The 20,610-nt window shown below is 38.6% G+C and overlaps 3 protein-coding genes across 4 annotated transcripts; all 3 read left to right on the top strand.

Annotated features, from left to right (window-relative positions):
- The first annotated feature begins 635 nt into the window (after window positions 1-635).
- LOC133729767 (receptor-like serine/threonine-protein kinase SD1-8) lies at window positions 636-6,053 on the top strand. The gene is made up of 7 exons (XM_062157334.1): window positions 636-2,058; window positions 4,175-4,315; window positions 4,417-4,610; window positions 4,704-4,911; window positions 5,021-5,258; window positions 5,341-5,491; window positions 5,575-6,053. The coding sequence occupies exons 1-7, from the start codon at window positions 747-749 to the stop codon at window positions 5,881-5,883; spliced, it is 2,553 nt and encodes an 850-aa protein (XP_062013318.1). The 5' UTR covers window positions 636-746; the 3' UTR covers window positions 5,884-6,053.
- A 409-nt stretch (window positions 6,054-6,462) lies between these two features.
- LOC133729777 (G-type lectin S-receptor-like serine/threonine-protein kinase At4g27290) lies at window positions 6,463-9,824 on the top strand. 2 transcript variants are annotated; one of them, XM_062157353.1, is made up of 8 exons: window positions 6,796-6,952; window positions 7,033-7,803; window positions 7,930-8,064; window positions 8,147-8,304; window positions 8,390-8,600; window positions 8,687-8,924; window positions 9,008-9,158; window positions 9,247-9,824. In XM_062157353.1, exons 1-8 carry the CDS (start codon window positions 6,928-6,930, stop codon window positions 9,550-9,552), a joined length of 1,995 nt encoding a protein of 664 aa, XP_062013337.1. In that variant the 5' UTR covers window positions 6,796-6,927; the 3' UTR covers window positions 9,553-9,824. The 2 variants fall into 2 exon arrangements, with proteins under 2 accessions (XP_062013335.1, XP_062013337.1); XM_062157351.1 differs by having other exon boundaries at window positions 6,463-7,803.
- Window positions 9,825-16,944: 7,120 nt separating this feature from the next.
- LOC133729776 (G-type lectin S-receptor-like serine/threonine-protein kinase At4g27290) lies at window positions 16,945-20,392 on the top strand. Its single transcript, XM_062157350.1, has 7 exons — window positions 16,945-18,286; window positions 18,429-18,563; window positions 18,646-18,803; window positions 18,901-19,114; window positions 19,202-19,439; window positions 19,524-19,674; window positions 19,766-20,392. The coding sequence occupies exons 1-7, from the start codon at window positions 17,008-17,010 to the stop codon at window positions 20,069-20,071; spliced, it is 2,481 nt and encodes an 826-aa protein (XP_062013334.1). The 5' UTR covers window positions 16,945-17,007; the 3' UTR covers window positions 20,072-20,392.
- Window positions 20,393-20,610: the final 218 nt, after the last annotated feature.

The following is a 20,610-nucleotide window of genomic DNA, read 5'->3' on the forward strand; positions in this document are numbered from 1 at the left end:
CATGTTTTCTAGATTTGATACAAAAGTGAAGACTTGCAGACACACTTACCTCTAAATTCCCTAATTCAAATACGACTCTTGATACTACAAGACAAAGCGCAACAACTATACCTAAAATACGAATTTTGCACTTACGTTTTACATTGTGAATTGATACCTAGTTAAGGTAAAAGAAAAGGGTGCCAAATGAGTTTGAAAAACTTATGTATAGGGGGTTTAAGTTTTTATTATTATTATTATTATTATTTTATACGAACATGGGGTTTAGGTACGCTCCATTGGTGATCATTCAATTAATAGTGAATTACGTGATCACACTTACAATCAGAGCATGATATTTTAACCGATCAATGTATTAGATATGATTTTCTTGGCTCAAACTTATTTTATCATTAAATTCCAGTAATAAAATAAAGAATATAAATTTTGGGCAAATCAACCGAGCTTTCCTTGGAAAACTTTATTCAAATCTTGAGCAAAATCAAGTTAGACTAGGAAAGAATCCAACTATCCAAGTAACTGCCATATTATTTTAAATGCCTTCAAACCCAACGTTATACATGCTTACATGGTATGTTTCTTTTCACTGCCTTATTTAAATGCATATTTCATAAAGAGCCATTGCCAGAGTAGCTCTCTTTTCCTTGGCGGCTTTGCCTATCAGAGGCATATAATAATACTACCTACCATATATGTCTTCTTCAAAATGAACAACCCCAATTACTCCCCTATGCTTTTCACCAACAATGAGAGATTTAGCAAAGCCCCATTGCTTTTCCACCGTTATTCTTCTCCTCACTTTACTCTCTTTCTTCTCCGTCGCCAAATCCAAAGACACCTTGTCTGCAACTGAATCTCTCGGACCAAACCAGACCCTCGTCTCCGCAGGTGAGGTTTTCGAATTGGGTTTCTTCGAGCTAGGCACAGACGTCTCAAGATGGTACTTGGGCATATGGTACAAGAAAATCGAAAAAAAAACTGTTGTTTGGGAAGCCAACAGAGACAACCCGCTCCCAAACAACTCATCCAGTCTCAAAATCGGTTACGATGGAAAACTTTCTCTTGTGGATGAATCCGGAAACGTTTCTTGGTCCAGCAATCAATCACAATTTGTTGGCGTCTCTAAAAATCCAATCCTACAGCTTTTGGATTCCGGCAATTTGGTCCTCAAAGAAACAAATGAAATCGACCCTAACAAGTTTCTCTGGCAGAGCTTCGACTATCCCACAGACACTTTGTTGCCGGAGATGAAGCTTGGATGGAACTTGAATACTAGTTTGGACAGATACATATCGTCATGGAAAACTCCAGAAGACCCTTCTACAGGTGATTACTCCTTCAAGCTCGACTACCACGGTTTCCCGGAGGTTTTCCTCCGGCAGAAACAGTCCATAATATACCGGAGCGGGCCCTGGAATGGACTGAGATTTAGCGGCGTTCCAGAGATGAACGCCGGTAATGGTATTGGTTTCAACTTCGTTGTAAATGATGAGGAAGTGTACTACTCGTTTTCGGAACAAGGCAATGAAACTAATCCAGCTCTGAATTCAAGGCTGATCGTAACTCCCTCCGGCAACCTCCAACGGCTGACGTGGATCGAGAGCAGCAAGATCTGGAACAAGTACTGGTTCGCTCCCAAGGACCAATGCGACAGTTACAGTGAGTGCGGGCCCTATGGTGTCTGCGACGCCAACGCTTCGCCTGTGTGTAAGTGCATGAAGGGGTTCCGACCTAAGAACCCTTCGGCGTGGAGCTTGAGAGATGGCTCGGACGGGTGTGAGCGAGAGACGGAGCTGGAGTGTGGGAATAAGGACAAGTTCATGAAGGTGGAGAATGTGAAGCTGCCGGAGAGCGGCGGAGCGGTGGTGGACATGGAGATGAGTTTGGAGGAGTGTAAGGTGAAGTGTTTGGGGAACTGCTCGTGCAGTGGTTATTCGAGTGCGAGGATTCAGAATGGAGGGAGTGGATGTGTGTTGTGGTTTGAGGAGTTGATGGATATGAGGAGTTATGCCGACGGCGGGCAAGAGTTCTATCTCCGGTTAGCAGCTTCTGAACTAGGTACCATCTTCTTCTTCCTAAACTATATTTCTTTACTATTATCATGACTATCATCTTTTTTTTTTTTCTTTTCTATTAAGATTATCATTCATGTTAATTTTCATTTAGTACGTTTAGAATTTTGAGAAATATGATCACTAGAGCGCTCATAGAATTAAGTAGCATTAGATTGAAATCTTATTTCGTTCAAATTAGGAGTTAAAATAGTCATTGAATAGTACTGTCTGAACTCTAGAGGGTGGTGGTCGAATTTCTTGAAAATGTTTACAGAGCATGTGAATTTTCAAAAAATTTAATGTTGACTACTGGTCTCCAAAAAAGTTCGATCAATTGAAGTCATTTTCAACAAGTTTCTAGTCATTTTATAGTGTATTATTAAAGGAAAAAATGACACCTATGAACATCATATATAATATTGTAGCCAGTCAGTAACTAACAAAAAAGTAGACTAGAAAAAGTGAAAAACATATTGTGGAACATCCTCCTCTCCTTTTCACTTCCTTAATATATATCCTCGTAATTAAGGAGAAGTTCTTGACCCATCGATGACGTTTCAGCCTGGGGTAGGGGGAGAATTTTCAGTAAGACTAGTAGGACTGGTTTGAATACTAAAATTTTATTTTGTTCAAATAAGATGAAGGGTCCATAGATATAGTGTGCTATATGGCACGGCCGTCCCACCTAATACCAACTATCAGTTTTAATTAACAGTTAGCCTGCAGACACAGAACTTATGGATCTTGAATATGACTATATGAGGAACAAAATAATAAGGGAAATTACATGGAAGTGTGACTCAATATTTGTCAATTTCATGAAATTGGACCACTTTTGTTGTGATGCTTTCACATAAAACATTTGTCATTTGGTGGTAGACAAAGAGATGAAAGTGATTCATGCTTGGAATTATTTGCTTCTTGGTGACTGGAAAAGGCTCCACTCAATCACCGGTGGTTGCGTGATCTAAGCCATAAATCTAAGCAAAGTTGAGTTTTGGAGTCATTTTTCTTTTCTAACTGCTTTCTTGGACGGTCACTTGGCCACATGGAATCATGAATAAACGTTTTTGGCAGATTTAGGAAAATCTGAACGTTCGTTGGTCGACATTTTTGACTTGGTTTAGGTTTTGTGGAGCTAGAGCCGGCGGTCCTTTTCGTTCTCTGCTTTGGACAAATTATACCATGGCAAATGGTTTAAATATTAGAAGCGGGACAATAATACGGTGGGAGCCTACAAATAAAGGGGATAAAATTCTCTTTTACCGGTCTATTGTGATCGTTTCTGACAATTTTATACTTTGAAAATAGGACTTTAAAACCACCGTTTTTCAAATATGAGTCTTTTGCATTCTTCGAGAGAATGAATAGTCAAGAGTCAAGACTTTCTCCTCATTATAGATAGCGTGTTATAAGAATACGGAGTTCGTTCATCTAGTTGGATTGGAAAGTTTTAATTTAGAGACAACACGTAGAAGTTCACCCGCTGCTAATTTATTTTGTTTGTCTATTTAACTTTCTCCTAGTTTATTTGAATAAATTTGTCGAACACCTAGTTACGATGCTTTTAGAAAAAAATACAACGACACATGTATTCGAACTTGCTGAGAGGCTTGATGGATTTGATGGGTGAACAAAATTTGAAATGGAGGTGGTTGTCTGTACCATACTATTCACTGCCCCAATGAGTCCGTCCTTAAAGTTTCGTTTGGGCCGTACTCTTGTTTAATATGGGAGCACCTCTGTAAACCTCATATGATGAGAAATTCAAATAGGTTTATTAGACATTTACTGTCAGAGATCTCACAATCTTGCCATTGATTCATTTATGTTCATAGCTGTTACTGTCTACCAATTATATGGACAATGAAAGAAATGTGGGTCAATTTTATTGGTGGGTAGGTATGATTCCACATCAATTTGGTGTCTTGGTACCTCTTTGCATGTAATTGATCTTGTACATATTTTTACTCATGCTGCCAATCAAAAACAGTAAATGTGGAGTCTGATCACCAGCACTAATCAAATTAAACTTGTAAACTTATGATCCGTAACATGTGCACAGTAAATTGTAACAAGATTCAGTGTCACTAACCACTTGTATGATAATTTGATTCCAGATGGTGATGGGAAAACAAAAATAATTATGATCGTCGGCATTGTAGTTGGTATTGCCGTTCTGCTATCAGCTGGTCTTATTATCTGTTTTGTGCGGAGGAGGAGGAATTCGGGTAGCACTTTAAATAGGAGAGAATCAAAAGGTACAAAAGGAAGTTCTATACATGTTCAACAAGTGAAAACCTAGCTAACAGACAAATTTACCAAATTTTTGTTTTTCTATGTTTTGCTTACTTCTGAACAGGTCCGCTTGAAAGAAGCCAGGATTTTCTGCTAAACAGTGTGGTAGTCTCAAGTAAGAAGGATCACTACTCTGGTGACAGGAGCAATGATGACCTAGAGTTGCCTTTGTTTGATTTCAGCTCTGTAGTAGCGGCTACGGACAACTTTTCTGATGAAAATAAACTGGGACAAGGAGGTTTCGGTTGTGTTTACAAGGTAAATATTATGTTACAAATCACTAGAATCTTAAAAGAATTTGCAAATGCACAGAAAGAGGTAACATGGCATGGTTATCTGGGGCTAATGCAGGGGTTGGTCGAAGGTCAAGAGATCGCTGTGAAGAGACTTTCAAAAAACTCTGGACAAGGAACTGAAGAATTCAAAAACGAAGTAAGGTTAATTGCAAGACTTCAACACAGAAATCTTGTTCGATTGCTCGGTTGCTGCGTTGATGTGGATGAAAAGATGCTGATTTACGAATACATGGAAAATAAAAGCCTCGATTCTTTTTTATTCGGTTAGTGCATGCCTCAACTTCACCTTTATTTAATAGCTGCAGTTCTTTAATTTTCTACATACAAACCAATTTGAGTTGGAATGGAGTTTTAAGTTGCAAATGGTTGTAGATAAAGCGAAAAGGTATTTGCTGGATTGGCAAAAGCGTTTCAACATTATATGTGGGATTGCTCGAGGACTTCTTTATCTTCATCAGGATTCGAGATTCAGGATCATCCATAGGGACCTCAAGGCAAGCAACATTCTACTTGATGGAGAATTGGACCCCAAGATATCGGACTTTGGAATGGCAAGAATATTTGGTCAGGATCAGACAGAAGCCAATACAAAAAAAGTAGTGGGAACATAGTGAGTACCATACTAAGCTTTCAATTTTAATAAATCATGCTTAGACCATACATACTAATTTGACTTTTTCGATGATCTGCAGTGGCTATATGTCTCCTGAATATGCAATGGATGGCCTCTTCTCAATCAAGTCAGATGTATTTAGTTTTGGTGTTCTAGTGTTGGAGATTGTTAGTGGTCAAAAGAACAGAGGATTTTATTATTCAAACAATGAGCTAAACCTCCTAGGACATGTAAGTGAAACAACATCATGTGCATATTGTAATGTCATTTAATTTTATAACTACTAACAAAGAAATGCTATGAATTTTTGCAGGCTTGGGAGTTGTGGAATGAAGGTCGTGCATTGGATATAATAGATTCTTCAGTTGGTGCTTCATTTTCGGAATCTGAGGTGTTGAGATGCATGCAGGTTGGGCTTTTATGCGTCCAAGAGCGTGCAGAAGATAGGCCTACAATGTCCTCTGTGGTTCTGATGTTAAGTAGTGAAAATGCACCACTACCGCAGCCTAAAAACCCCGGTTTTTGCCTAGGAAGGAAACCAGAAACAGAGTCATCCTCAAGCAAGCAAGACGAGTCATTCACTGTAAACCAAGTAACTATCACAATATTAGATCCTAGGTAGTGTAAGGTATAATCTTCATCATCTAGCATAGCTTATATATCTGTATATCACACAAAAGATCACAATTTTCTTGTGTATAAACGGATCATCTACAAGGCAACATAGAAGAGAAATCCTTGTTTCACTGTACAATCTGATTTTAATTGTGAAAAAAAGATATGTTTAGTATTCTTGGTCTGACTACTGATATCACCCCCAAGAGTTGAAACTTCTCACATTAAATTTGCAAGGCTCAATTGTCAACATTAGCATGAAGACAGAAGAAGAATTTTGACAAATAGCCTTAGTTCCTGAAGCGACCGTCTTTTATCATATCCAGAAGATAGGTGCTGCGCAATTTATTATTCATTCAAGTTTAGATTTAATTAGTAAGAAAGTTTAGTATCAAAATGGGAAATGCCCTCTCTAATATTGTTTATTATTACTAATTTATCAAATCTAAATCATGTTCACTTCAACGAATCATATATTATGTAAACCCTTTGACTTGGTGGAGTACACGCATTAGTCATTGGACTTTGTCCACATAAAAACCAGAAATTCTAACCAAAATCTTTATTGAATTGTATTGTACTGGTAACCAACTAATCTTATACAGACACTTGCTTCTATTTTCATACCATTGAAGATTTGAAGCCAAAATGGGCTACCCTCTATTGCTAGCTTTCTGTTACATTTTGCTGTCTTCAAACTCACTAATTTCAATTGCAGTAGATACTTTGAGGGCAAACCAGGTCTTTACAACTGGTCAGACATTGGTATCTTCAGGCCAAAGGTTTGAGCTTGGGTTCTTCAACCCAGGAACCTCAAAAAATAGCTTCTTGGGTGTTTGGTACAAGAATATTCTCCCTCTCACTGTGGTTTGGGTGGCCAACAGAAACAACCCTATTATTCCTGGTTCTTCTCCAGCAAGTTTATCTCTAGGCTCTTCGGGGTTTTCGATTTCCACTAAAGAGTCTTTGATTGTGTGGTCTGTGAATGTCTCTGTGGTCTTAAATAGTCCCATATTGCAGCTCTTGGACAATGGCAATCTGATCTTGAGAGATGAAAGCGCTGCAGATGCAGAGGGGTATGTGATTTGGCAGAGTTTTGATTACATAACAGATACTTTGTTGCCGGAAATGAAGCTTGGCTGGAATTTGGTCGCAGGTTTAAACCGGAATATGACATCATGGGTGTCCTCCAGTGACCCCTCTACCGGAGAATTTACTTTCAGTCTGGACAGGCCTGATCAAGCACCTCAGTTGGTGGTTAGGAAAGGGTCTGAGAAGCTAAATAGATGGGGGCCTTGGGATGGAGTCAGATTCAGTGGTAGCGAGGAGCTTCAGCCCAATCCGGTATGGACTCCAATTTTCAATATAAGCAGTGAAGAGGTCTATTACACATTTCAAGATATAGACAAATCTACTTTAACAAGGTTTGTGATGAATCAAGATGGCTCGGCTGAATATTTTACTTGGAGAGCAAGTAACAATCAGTGGGGTGGGGTGGTGACACTTAAACAGAGCAGTTGTGATGGGTATGGGATTTGTGGTCCTTATGGAAGTTGTGTCTCCAAAGGTCCTAGTTGCGAGTGTTTGAAAGGATTTGCTCCCAAGTCACCACAGGAATGGCAGATACTCACTTGGACTGGAGGCTGTGTGAGAAGATGGGACTTGGATTGTAAGAATGCAGATGGATTTGTTAGGTACAAGGGATTGAAGTTGCCGGATAACTCATTCCTGTTTGCAACCAGGAGTTTGAGCCTCAAGGAATGTGAGGCAGAGTGTTTGAAGAACTGTTCTTGTATGGCTTATACTAGGATTGATGTTCTTGCAAGAGGGGGAGACTGTGTTATGTGGTTTGATGAATTGGTTGATATGAGAAACTATCCGGATGAAGGGGACGAGATTTATATTCGAATGGCAAGAAAAGAACTAGGTATATGTGAGCTGTTGCTACACCCTTCATATCAAATTGCTTTTGTTTATGCAAGTTGTATGTGCATGAAATATACTGATAATTACAAAGCATAGTGACTAATTTTTCAGTTTATTGGTTGGATAGAGTCCATTGCTGATGCTAAGAAGAAAAGGCGAGTGAAAGTGGTTGTCACCATTGTCATGTCATCACTCAGTGGGATGCTTTTTTTTGGTGTTGTTGTCTGCATCATTAATCAGAATAGGAAGACAAAGAGGAGAGGTATTAAAGTTTATGAAATTCCTTAAATTACTGCACTTCATTTTTTTATTCTTCTCCTACTGATTAATTTTCAATAAACCAGCTGAAAGCAGAGAAAATCCATATCAAGTACACAGGGAAGAAATGCAGGAAGAGGACCTCGAGTTACCTATCTTGGATTTTGATACTATTTCTACTGCTACTGAGGAGTTCTCTATAGCAAATAAAATTGGAGAGGGTGGCTTTGGTAGTGTATACAAGGTAGTTCTCTATTTATCTTAAAATATATATGGCTACAAGGCTCCTTGAATGACTAAGTTGCTTAATCCAATACGATACTTTGTAGGGTGTATTACCTTCTGGGCAAGAAATTGCAGTGAAGAGACTGTCAGTGCATTCTGGACAGGGCCTCCAAGAATTCAAGAATGAGGTTGTCTTGATTGCAAAGCTTCAACACCGGAATCTTGTGAAGCTCTTGGGATGCTGTATTGAAAGAGAAGAAAAAATGCTAATTTACGAGTACCTTCCCAACAAGAGCTTGGACCGATTCCTATTTGGTTTGTATATCTGCAGCCCTGTGTCCTCATCATTTGGTTATCCATTATAAATTTGCATTGATCTTTCTGCAAAATTAATTTCTCAGATAGAAGACGAAAAGAAGTATTGACCTGGAGGAAACGTTTTGACATTGTTATGGGAATTGCGCGAGGACTACTGTATCTTCATCAAGACTCCAGGCTGAGAATTATCCATAGAGATCTCAAAGCAAGCAACATTTTACTAGACAGTGAGATGAAGTCGAAGATTTCTGACTTTGGAACCGCAAGAATTTTTGGGGGAGAACAAACAGAACAAATGACCAGGAGAGTGATTGGAACATAGTAAGTGTTCAAAGAGTATATATTTCGATTTTACATTGCTATAATTTTACGAATGCTAAATAAATTCTTGGCTTGGTGCACAGTGGTTATATGTCTCCGGAATATGCTATGAGTGGACACTTCTCTGTGAAATCAGATGTATTCAGCTTCGGTGTGTTGGTCTTGGAGATAATAAGTGGCAGAAAGAATTCAGGATTTCATCACCCTGAGCATGACCTCAATCTTCTAGGACATGTGAGTGCACATGCAAATGAAACTTGATATGTATTCGCTCTTCTGACACTAGCTCAATTTTCGTGACGTTGGCTTCAACTTTTTTCAGGCATGGAATCTGTGGAATGAAGGAAATCCATTGCAACTGCTGGACGCCCATATAGAGAAATCTTCTTCTGTCAATGAAGTGACAAGATGTATTCAAGTAGCCCTTCTGTGTGTGCAGCAACGGATGGATGATAGACCGACTATGTCAACTGTTTTATTAATGTTGTCTAATGAGAATTATTTGATGCCCCAACCGAAAGAACCTGGTTTTATTACTGAACTTCTTCCCATGGGAGATACATCATCAAGTGGAAAGTATCTTCATACTGCTAATGAGTTAACTGTCACAATTCAAGATGGACGGTAAATGCATCATCAAAGTGAAAGACAGAATCACAGAGAATTTTAATGTACAATGATGAAGTTAAATGGATCTTCAGTCTTTCTTTTTGTACAGTTCATCATATAGGAAATTCATTGAATGCAACACATCCTTGGTGGTATAGAAGTTTTGCATGTAGTCACACAGATTTTGAGTTTCTAATCTACAACAGTTGTATTTCAAATCACAATAATCTATAAATACAAGTTAACTTAGAGAGCCAAAAGCAAAAGAAAACAATCCTTCTCCCAAGTCTCCTCCAGCCTATAATCTTCATCAATTAGCATAGTGTTGTAAACTATTATGGCTATATCATGTAAATTGTTGTATATTAGAAGATGCTTTTCTCTTTCCTAGTTTTAGGGGATCCATGTTTTAAGGAGGACTTTAAGGGTCCTTGTTTTATGGAGGACTTTAGGCTATATGTTCCTTGTCTTCCACTACATATGTAGTCCATTTCTCATACATGGAAGAAGATGAAAAACAGAAAATACTACACTTATTATCTGCATCTAAACTCTCTCTCTCTCTCAAGTTCTTAGAAGCAAAGCTCTCTCCATTTTCTGAAACACTTTCTATGTTCCTTTTACAACACGTTATCAGCACGAATAGCTCTACGATTCGGATTGCAGATTGACAAGAGGAGAGGTGAATAACTTGGGTTGCAGAGAAGAGGCAGTTCATCTTTCAATCAACTTCACTCTACCAGCTCTACAACCAAGTAGGTTTTTTCCAAACAAAAACCGATTTTGCTGTTTCATTTTACCTTCTGTTCTCTGTGTTCCAGTATTTATTTGAAATAGTAAATCAACTCCAAAACTCACCAAATTTTGTATGCTGGAGCCCTTATGTGTTTAGTGCATCTCTGTAAATTTTCGTATTTTTCTGGGTAGTTTTGCTTAATGTTTCAGTTCGTCTTTCGACTGTTATTCAGTAGAAGCTGCAATCATGTTTTTGTGATTTTTGTTGAAGCATTATGGACTTAATTTTTTGGTTACACTAATTTGAATTATGCCATTATAATTCCTTATGCTAGAAGCATTATGGGCTAAATTATTACGCGATTATTACATAAAGTTATGCCAGAAGCATTTGCTCAATTTATTACCTATACGAAATGTCAGAAGCATTAATGAGATTTGAACCCATTTCCTTAGGTACATAACCCCTGCATTAATTTGTTTCCGTTATGATGTAATAACATATATTAAATTTGGTTATGTTATAATTGTGAATATTAAATGTGGTTGAGTCAGAAACTCAAATCAAACCCGAGCCAGAAGCTCAGGCCCAAGCTACAAGACCATAACAGAAGCTCGCCATGTGTTGCCATGACAAAGACCAATTTGAGCCCAGCAGGCCTACTCTCCCTCTGCAGGACCTAGCAGCCCAACATGCCTCACACACTCTTTGACTAGTGCATGAAAGCTTGGGTCACGAGCTCGCAGCTAAACCCTGTAGAGTTTATTATCAAGCCCACTCTTTCTTTGGTCCAGCAGAACCAAATAAAAGGAAAAATGATTTGATTCTACTGAGATTTGAACCCAGACAACGTGCATGTCATTATGGCTATTGTAAATAAATTCACCATATTTCATATGTGTAATTAATTGCCAGAAGCATTTATTCACATAATTGTGTGATAATTAATATGTTATATTACTAGCATGCAATTAATATCTCAATTGATTTGTGATTTCCATTTATTCAATTTGTGAGATATTATTTAAATTTGCTCTATTCAATATTATTGTGTTACTTGTATAAATTTCGCACTAGAATATATGTGTAGAAAATGCAGGTACCTAATGAACTAGAAGTTCTAAATGAACCAGTAGTTCATTCACATATCGAACCTGTAGTTTCGATAATGCCATTTAAGAAACTTGAAGTTTCCTTCATAAATTCACCACACATGATAAAACCAGTAGATTTTACATGTTTAATCCGATTTTCCATACCATGTTATAGAACCTGAAATTCCTATTAGTTGCTTATGGACGATACTACCCAAAGCACTAAGATTATTTGTTCCTTTCCTGTAAGAAATGCCAAATCTCAACAAACTTGACTTTGTTGCTTTGGAGGTTTCCAGAAGAAACTATCTAAAGTGGACTCAAGATGTGATAATTCATCTAACTGCAAAGAAGATGAGATCAATAATCAATGTTGACAATGTCGCCCGAGAGGCTTTTAAGGCGAGTACCATAATTTTCATAAAGAAACATATGGAGAAAGCACTCCAAGCTGAGTATCCGATCAAGATGATGCACAGACTCTCTGGGTCGCTCTGGAAAAGCGCTTTAACCATCAAATGACCATTTTCTTGCCTGAAGCAAGACATGATTGGCAGAAAGAAAATAACCCACATGACCGTCAGTCAGGTGGCCAAGGCCCAATAGGCCAAGGAGCACGTAATCCAGCTCCACATGGCCAATGCCCATGTGGTGAGAATTGTGATGCCCTAGCTCAGCAAGCCCGAGTTGAAAGGAACACTAGTCTGGCTCGTCGCCACCAAAATTAGCATAATCTTTGTCATCAATGTGGAGGAATTAACTGTTGGTCCCGCACCTGCTGTGCGATAGCCGAAGCAGTAGATGAGTATTTCGCCAGTCGTGGAACTCGAAATACCAACTTTATTGAAGAGTCATTTTCCATCGATTCCACACTAGAGATCATGGATTTTCAGGAAGTTACTAAACATACCGAGAATTAGAACTCGAAGACATGGATATAATTGGCCCCTTGTGCCATATTTTCATCTTAATGAATGAAACATCTTCAGATTTTGGTGATTTATGTTTTCAATTATTTTGGATTATAGAAATGTGGTTATGTTCGAATATATTTAATTCAATAAATTTATTTATACATGTGATCCATTGAATTAAATAAATGAATAGGCATATTCTATGGAGAAGTTTGTTGTCTGGCTAACAGTGATATTATGCACACCATACTCCCAGATCAGAGATATTTTCAAACTTATTGCCTATTCATACCTCTGTGACAACTGCATCAGGACGATCCAACCTGATAGAGGGCTATGGCATATTCCACTTTATGTTGTCCAATGGTATTGAATTTACCATTAATAAGGCCTTATATTCTCCACGTTCCAGAAGAACGTTATTGAATTTTAAGGATATTCGAGCCAACGGTTATCATGTTGAAACCACTGAGAAAAATGAGTGTAATATCTTTGCATAACCTTTCAATATGCAGCCAGAAGCGTATATTGGAGAAATTGAAATCTGTTAGCTAGAAGCTAACTTATTCGAGCAACTACTTGCTATGACATGACCATTTGGGACACCCAGGTCAAAGTATGATGCACTGTATCCTCAACTTATCACACGGGCATCCCCTTCTGAATAAGGGTCTTGTGTTTAGTAACACATTATGCCAAACTTGCTCGATCGTTAGGAATGTTAAACTCTAGACCATCATGTGCAAAGACTAGTATATACACACACCATTTTTCTGCACAGAATGCAAGGAAAATTTGTGGACCTTTCTAACCACCATGCGGACCATTTAAATATTTCATGGTTGTGGTTGATGTATCGACAAAGTGATCACATGTTACACTATTGTCCACAAGAAAATGCTACTTTTGCTAAACTCTCGCCCAGATCATGAAATTGTGGCTCACCACTCGGATTATCCCATAAAGTCCATAAGACTTGATAATGCCGGAGAGTTTACAGATTGTCACTTTGATGAGACAGTCTTCCCGCCGTTAGGGGGAGATAAGAACATTACCGTTCCTAATGAACGACGTGAATTGACGTGGAATGTCCCCACTATGTCTCATCTTGATCCCCGAACCGCACAATGCGATAGTGAAGTGCGGAGAATTCTAGATCTACAAAGTATAGCCCAAAATATGCCAGACGCTTTCTCTGATCTAGCTAAAGTGACCAGATCACATATACTTGCTGCAAATATGCCTGTAAGGATAGACGTCCCCGTATGACATGTCATCCCAGATGGAAGAGGTACAAACATGGCGGCTAACCAGTCATATGTCCCTGCCCAGAAGCGAGGTAGACCATTAGGTTCGAAAGATTCTTATCCCCAGAAGAGGGTAAACTCGGCACAAATAAATCTTCTTGACATCGCAATCTCAAACTGATTCATCTCACGAGATAAATCCGGATTATGGGTCCGTCCTAGAAGAGACGACGTTGGGGGACGCTCCAACATTTGAACCCACTCCCGAGAATAGAGAAATCTCGGTAAATTTTGTGAGATTTGGAATTGGAATGAGATTATCATCGATGATGTGTTTGTATTTGCGGTGGCCACCGAAACTAAAACAAGAGATGAAATCGAACCTTGCTCCGTTGATGAATGTCAACGAAGAAACGACTGGCCAAAAAGGAAATAAGCAATCCAGGTCAAATTAGATTCCTTGACAAAGAGAAAGGTGTTTTGGACCTGTTGTTCCTACACCTCCCCATGTTAAACCTGTAGAATTTAAATGGGTATTTATAAGGAAGCGTAATGAGAAAAATGAGATTGTGATACACAAAGCTCGTCTAGTGGCGCAAGAATTTTCTCAACGCCCTATGATTGATTACGAGGAGGCGTATTCTCCCGTAATGAACGTCATAACGTTCCACTACCTTATCAGTTCGGTAGTTTCTGAAAAACTGAATATGCAGCTTATGAATGTGGTCATAACTTATCTCTAGGGGGATCATAATACAGAGATATACCTGAAAGTTCCTGAAGGACTTAAGGTACCCAATGCAAATAGTTCTAGACCACGGAACGTGTTCTCCATTAGTTTTGAGGTGTTCACTTTATGGATTAAAACAATCTAGACGGAAGTGGTATAACCGTCTAAGTGAATATTTGATCGGGATGGGATATGTGAATAATAAACTACGCCCATGCGTGTTTATTAAGGAAACAAATTCCGGGTTTGCAATTATGGCGGTCTATGTTTTCAAAGACATGAATTTGATTGATATTCCTGAAGAGATCAAGGAAACTGCAAAGCACCTGAAGTCGGAATTTGAGATGAAAGCCCTTGGGAGAACAAATTATTGTCTCGACCTGGAGCCCGAGCAAAGTGCAGATGAAATTTTGGTCCATCAACCAAATTACATCCAGAAGATGTTAATATGCTTTAATAAGGATAAAAACAAGCACACCCATGGTCGTCCGAAGTCTAGAGAGAACCGTATCGTTCTGCTGGTGATAACGAAGAGATATTGGTGCCAGAAGTCCCATATCTAAGTGCAATAGGAGCATTATTATACTTGGCTCAATGCCCTAGACAGAACATCTCTTTCGATATGAACTTGTTAGCTAGATATAGCTCTGCGCCAACACGCCGCCACTGGAATGGCATAAAAGACATTTTTCGCTACCGTAGAGGTACGGCGAACATGGGCTTATTCTATCCCTATGCATCAAGGAATGGATCAAACCCACTTGATCCTCAGAATGATGCTCGCCTTGTTGTATATGCTGATACAGACTATCTATCAACCCGCACAAGGCGCGTTCCCCAACTGGTTATGTCTTTGCCATTGGGAATACTGCAATTTCTTGGAGGTCTACAAAACAGACCCTTGTTGCTATCTCTTTGAATCATGTTGAGATTCTAGCTCTTCACGAAGCAGTACGTGAATGTATATGGTTGAGAGCCATCACAAAGCACATGTGGGCTGCATTCCACCATTGATGAACCAACCACTATCCACGAGGATAATGCTGCTTGCATCAAGCAAATGAAGACGGGTTTCATCAAAGGAGACAACACCAAACATATTGCACCAAAGTTCTTCTTCAATCAGCAACAATAGAAGCATCAGAAAATTAAAGTCAAGCAGATTCGATCTGAAGACAATCGTGCAGACCTCTTCACTAAGTCACTACCAAAGTCTACATTCCAGAAGCATGTACAAGGTATTGGTCTACGTAAATTATCTGAATTACCTAACATGTATTTTCAGGGGGAGTTGAAATCAGGGGGAGTATCCAGAAGCATACCCACTTGACCATCGTGTACTCTTTTGTCCTTCGTCCAGGGTTATTTTGTCCCACTGGGTTTTATACCTGGCAAAGTTTTAACGAGGCACATCTTTAGCATGGTCGCTCCACTTATACTACATCCTGAAGATGTTTTGATTCAATATATATGCATTTGCTCATCTTTTCCCTTCGACCACGGGTTTTTCCCACTGGGTTTACCGGGCAAGGTTTTGGTGTAGCAAATCTAAATGCATCCCTCTCGTAGACATACTACCTACTTATGGTGCTAATAAGAAGACTCCACTTATCTCCGAAGCTGTGATATTACTACTCCACACTCATGCGCGTTGTGCTCTTTTTTTCCTTCGACCAAGGTTGTTTTTTCCCACAGGGTTTTTATTACTTGGCAAGGTTTTTGATGAGGCAACTTAGAAGCGCACAACCTAAGCAACACTATTGACATGAAATATCCAAGGGGGAGTGTTGTAAACTATTATGGCTATATCATGTAAATTGTTGTATATTAGAAGATGCTTTTCTCTTTCCTAGTTTTAGGGGATCCATGTTTTAAGGAGGACTTTAAGGGTCCTTGTTTTATGGAGGACTTTAGGCTATATGTTCCTTGTCTTCCACTACATATGTAGTCCATTTCTCATACATGGAAGAAGATGAAAAACAGAAAATACTACACTTATTATCTGCATCTAAACTCTCTCTCTCTCTCAAGTTCTTAGAAGCAAAGCTCTCTCCATTTTCTGAAACACTTTCTATGTTCCTTTTACAACACATAGCCTATATATCTGTATATCACACAAAATATGACAATTTTCTTGTGTATAAACGGATCGTCTACAAGGCAACGTAGAAGAGAAATCCTTGTTTCATTTTACAATCTGATTTTAATTGTGAAAAAATGAAATTTATATTAGTTCTTGGTCACTAGTCACTACTATACATATCACCCCCAAGAGTTGAAACTTCTGACATTATATTTGCAACTTTTAATTGTCAACATTAGCTCAAAGACAGAAGAAGTCTTCTGGTCCATTGTGGCTGACAAATAGCCTTGGTTCCTGAAGCGACCATCCTTTATCATATCCAGAAGAAAATGAAAGTTCAACAGATAGATGCTGCAAAATTTATTATTCTTTCAAGTTTCGATTTAAATCATTTAATAAATAAGAAGTTTTGTACTAAAAGAGGCAAAATTCCTCTCTAATAATATTGTTTATTCTTATTTAGTCGATCAAATCTAAATCATATTCACATGATTATGTAAACCCTTTGACTTGGTAGAGTACGCGCATTAGTTCAATCTGACTTTGTCCACATAAAAACCAGAAATACTAATCAAAATCGTTATTGAATTGTATTGTACTAGTAATCAACTAATCTTATACAGACAGCTAGCTGCTTCTATTTTCATACCATTAAAGATTTTAAGCCAAAATGGGCTACCCTCTTTTGCTAGCTTTCTGTTACATTTTGCTGTCTTCAAACTCACTAGTTTCAATTGCAGAAGATATTTTGAGGCCAAACCAGGTTTTTACAAATGGCCAGACTTTGGTGTCTTCAAGCCAAAGCTTTGAGCTTGGGTTCTTCACCCCCGGAAGCTCAAAAAACAGTTTCTTGGGTATTTGGTACAAGAATATTCTCCCTCAAACTGTGGTTTGGGTGGCCAACAGAAACAACCCTATTATTCCTGGTTCTTCTTCAGCAAGTTTATCTCTAGGCTCTTCGGGGTTTTCGATTTCCACTAATGAGTCTCTGATTGTGTGGTCTGTGAATGTATCTGTGGTCTTAAATAGTCCCATATTGCAGCTCTTGGACAATGGCAATCTGATCTTGAGAGATGAAAGTGGTGCAGATGCAGAGGGGTATGTGATTTGGCAGAGTTTTGATGACATAACAGACACTTTGTTGCCGGAAATGAAGCTTGGCTGGAATTTGGTCACAGGTTTAAACCGGAATATGACGTCATGGTTGTCCTCCAGTGACCCCTCTGCCGGAGAATTTACTTTCAGTGTGGAAAGGCCTGCTCAAGCACCTCAGTTGGTGGTTACGAAAAGGTCTGCGAAGCTATATAGATGGGGGCCTTGGGATGGAGTCAGATTCAGTGGTAGCAATGAGCTCAAGTCCAATCCGATTTTCACTCCAATGTTCAATATAAGCAGTGAAGAGGTCTATTACACATTTGAACTTATAGACAATTCTACTTTATCAAGGTTTGTGATGAATCAAGATGGCTCGGTTGAATATTTTACTTGGAGAGCAAGCAACAATCAATGGGGTGGTGTGGTGACACTTCAACAAAACACTTGTGATGGGTATGGAATCTGCGGTCTTTATGGTAGTTGTGACTCCAAAGGTCCTAGTTGTATGTGTTTGAAAGGATTTGCTCCCAAGTCACCACAGGAATGGCAGCAGCTCACTTGGACCGGAGGCTGTGTGCGAAATTGGGACTTGGATTGTAAGAATGGAGATGGCTTTGTTAGGTACAAGGGATTGAAGTTGCCAGATAATTCGTTCCTGTTTGCAAACAGGAGTTTGAGCCTCAAGGAATGTGAGGCAGAGTGTTTGAAGAACTGTTCTTGTATGGCTTATACTAGGATTGATATTCATGCAAGAGGGGGAGACTGTGTTATGTGGTTTGATGAATTGGTTGATATGAGAAACTATCCTGATGGTGGAGAAGAGATTTATATTCGAATGGCAAGAAAAGAACTAGGTATGTATTGTCTTGCTTCACCCTTCATATTAAGTTGCTTTAGTTTGTGCAAGTTAATACTGTGTATATGTGCATGAAATATACTGATAATTAGTTAGTTACAAAGCATAGTGACTAATGTTTCAGTTTATTGGTTGCTTAGAGTCTATTGCTGATGCTAAGAAGAAAAAGCGAGTGAAAGTGGTTGTCACCATTGTCATTTCATCACTTAGTGGGACGCTTATTTTTGGTGTTGTTGTCTGCATCATTAATCGGAATAGGAAGACAAAGAGGAGAGGTATTAAAGTTTATGAAATTCCTTAAATTACTGCACTTCATTTTTTTATTCTTCTCCTACTGATTAATTTTCAATAAACCAGCTGAAAGGACAGAAGCTCCGTATCAAGTACACAGAGAAGAAATGCAGGAAGAGGACCTCGAGTTACCTATTTTGGATTTTGATTCTATTTCAGCTGCTACTGACAAATTCTCCATAGCAAATAAAATTGGAGAGGGTGGCTTTGGTACCGTATATAAGGTAGTTCTTTATTAATGTTATGGACTTATCATAAGAACAATATGTAAAATGGCTCCTTGAATGACTAAGTTGCTAAATCCAATATGATACACTGTAGGGTGTAATATTACCTTCTGGGCAAGAAATTGCAGTGAAGAGACTGTCAATGCATTCTGGACAGGGCCTCCGAGAATTCAAGAATGAGGTTGTCTTGATTGCAAAGCTTCAACACCGGAATCTTGTGAAGCTCCTGGGATGCTGTATACAAAGAGAAGAAAAAATGCTTATTTACGAGTACCTTCCCAACAAGAGCTTGGACCGATTCCTATTTGGTTTGTATATCTGCAGCCCTCTGTCCTCATTTATTTGGTTATCCATTATAAATTTGGATTGACCTTTCTGCACAATAAATTTCTTAGATAGAACAAGAAAAGAAGTATTGACTTGGAGGAAACGTTTTGACATTGTTATGGGAATTGCGCGAGGACTACTTTATCTTCATCAAGACTCCAGGCTGAGAATTATCCATAGAGATCTCAAAGCAAGCAACATTTTACTAGACAGTGAGATGAAGTCCAAGATTTCTGACTTTGGAACAGCAAGAATTTTTGGGGGAGAACAGACTGAACAAATGACCAGGAGAGTGATCGGAACATAGTAAGTGTTCAAAGAGTATATATTTCAATTTTACATTGCTACGATTTAACGAATTCTGACATGAATTCTTTGCTTGGCACACAGTGGTTATATGTCTCCAGAATATGCTATGAGTGGACACTTCTCTGTGAAATCAGATGTATTCAGCTTCGGTGTGTTGGTCTTGGAGATAATAAGTGGCAGAAAGAATTCAGGATTTCATCACCCTGAACATGACCTCAATCTTCTAGGACATGTAAGTGCACATGCAAATGAAACATGATGATATGTACTCGCTCTTCTGACACTAGCTCAATTTTCATGATGTTGGCTTCAACTTTTTTCAGGCATGGAATCTGTGGAATGAAGGAAATCCATTGCAACTGCTGGATGCCCATATAGAGAAATCTTCTTCTGTCAATGAAGTGATAAGATGTATTCAAGTAGCTCTTTTGTGTGTGCAGCAACGGATGGATGATAGACCAACTATGTCAACTGTTTTATTGATGTTGTCTAATGAGAATTATTTGATGCCCCAACCGAAAGAACCTGGTTTTATTACTGAACTTCTTCCCATGGGGGATACATCATCAAGCGGAAAGAATCTTCATACCGCTAATGATGTAACAGTCACAATTCTATCTGGACGGTAAATGAATCATTCAATTGTATGACAGAATCATAGAGGAATTTAAATGTACAAATGACGAAGAGAAATAAATCTTCAGTCTTTCTTTTTGTACAGTTCATCATATAGGAAATTCATTGAATGTAACACATCCTTGGTGATACAGAAGTTCTGTATGTAATCACACAGATTTTGAGTTTCTGATGTACAGCAGTTGTATTTCAAATCACACTAATCTATGTGTAACATCCCAACCCGGATTAATCGAAACGAAATATATCAAAATGAAATTAAACCACATCATCATATAGACCTTGTCGTCTAGGTTAAATAAGATACCTGAGTCAATTGAAAAGTACAAGAAACATTTGAAACGACCAGACCCACCCGACTGATTCGCTTTCATCGTAATCGGTGATCTCATAAACAGAGTGGTAGGATCACATCATCAAACAGTAAATCCTTAGGAGGAGACCTCCGAGAGAAAAGAGAGAGAGAGTTCTAGATACAGCGAGAGAATCCCCCTTCAGGGGCTGAACTTATATAGACCTATATTTCAATGGC

Source organism: Rosa rugosa, chromosome 2, assembly GCF_958449725.1.
Source record: "Rosa rugosa chromosome 2, drRosRugo1.1, whole genome shotgun sequence".
NCBI lineage: Eukaryota > Viridiplantae > Streptophyta > Magnoliopsida > Rosales > Rosaceae > Rosa > Rosa rugosa.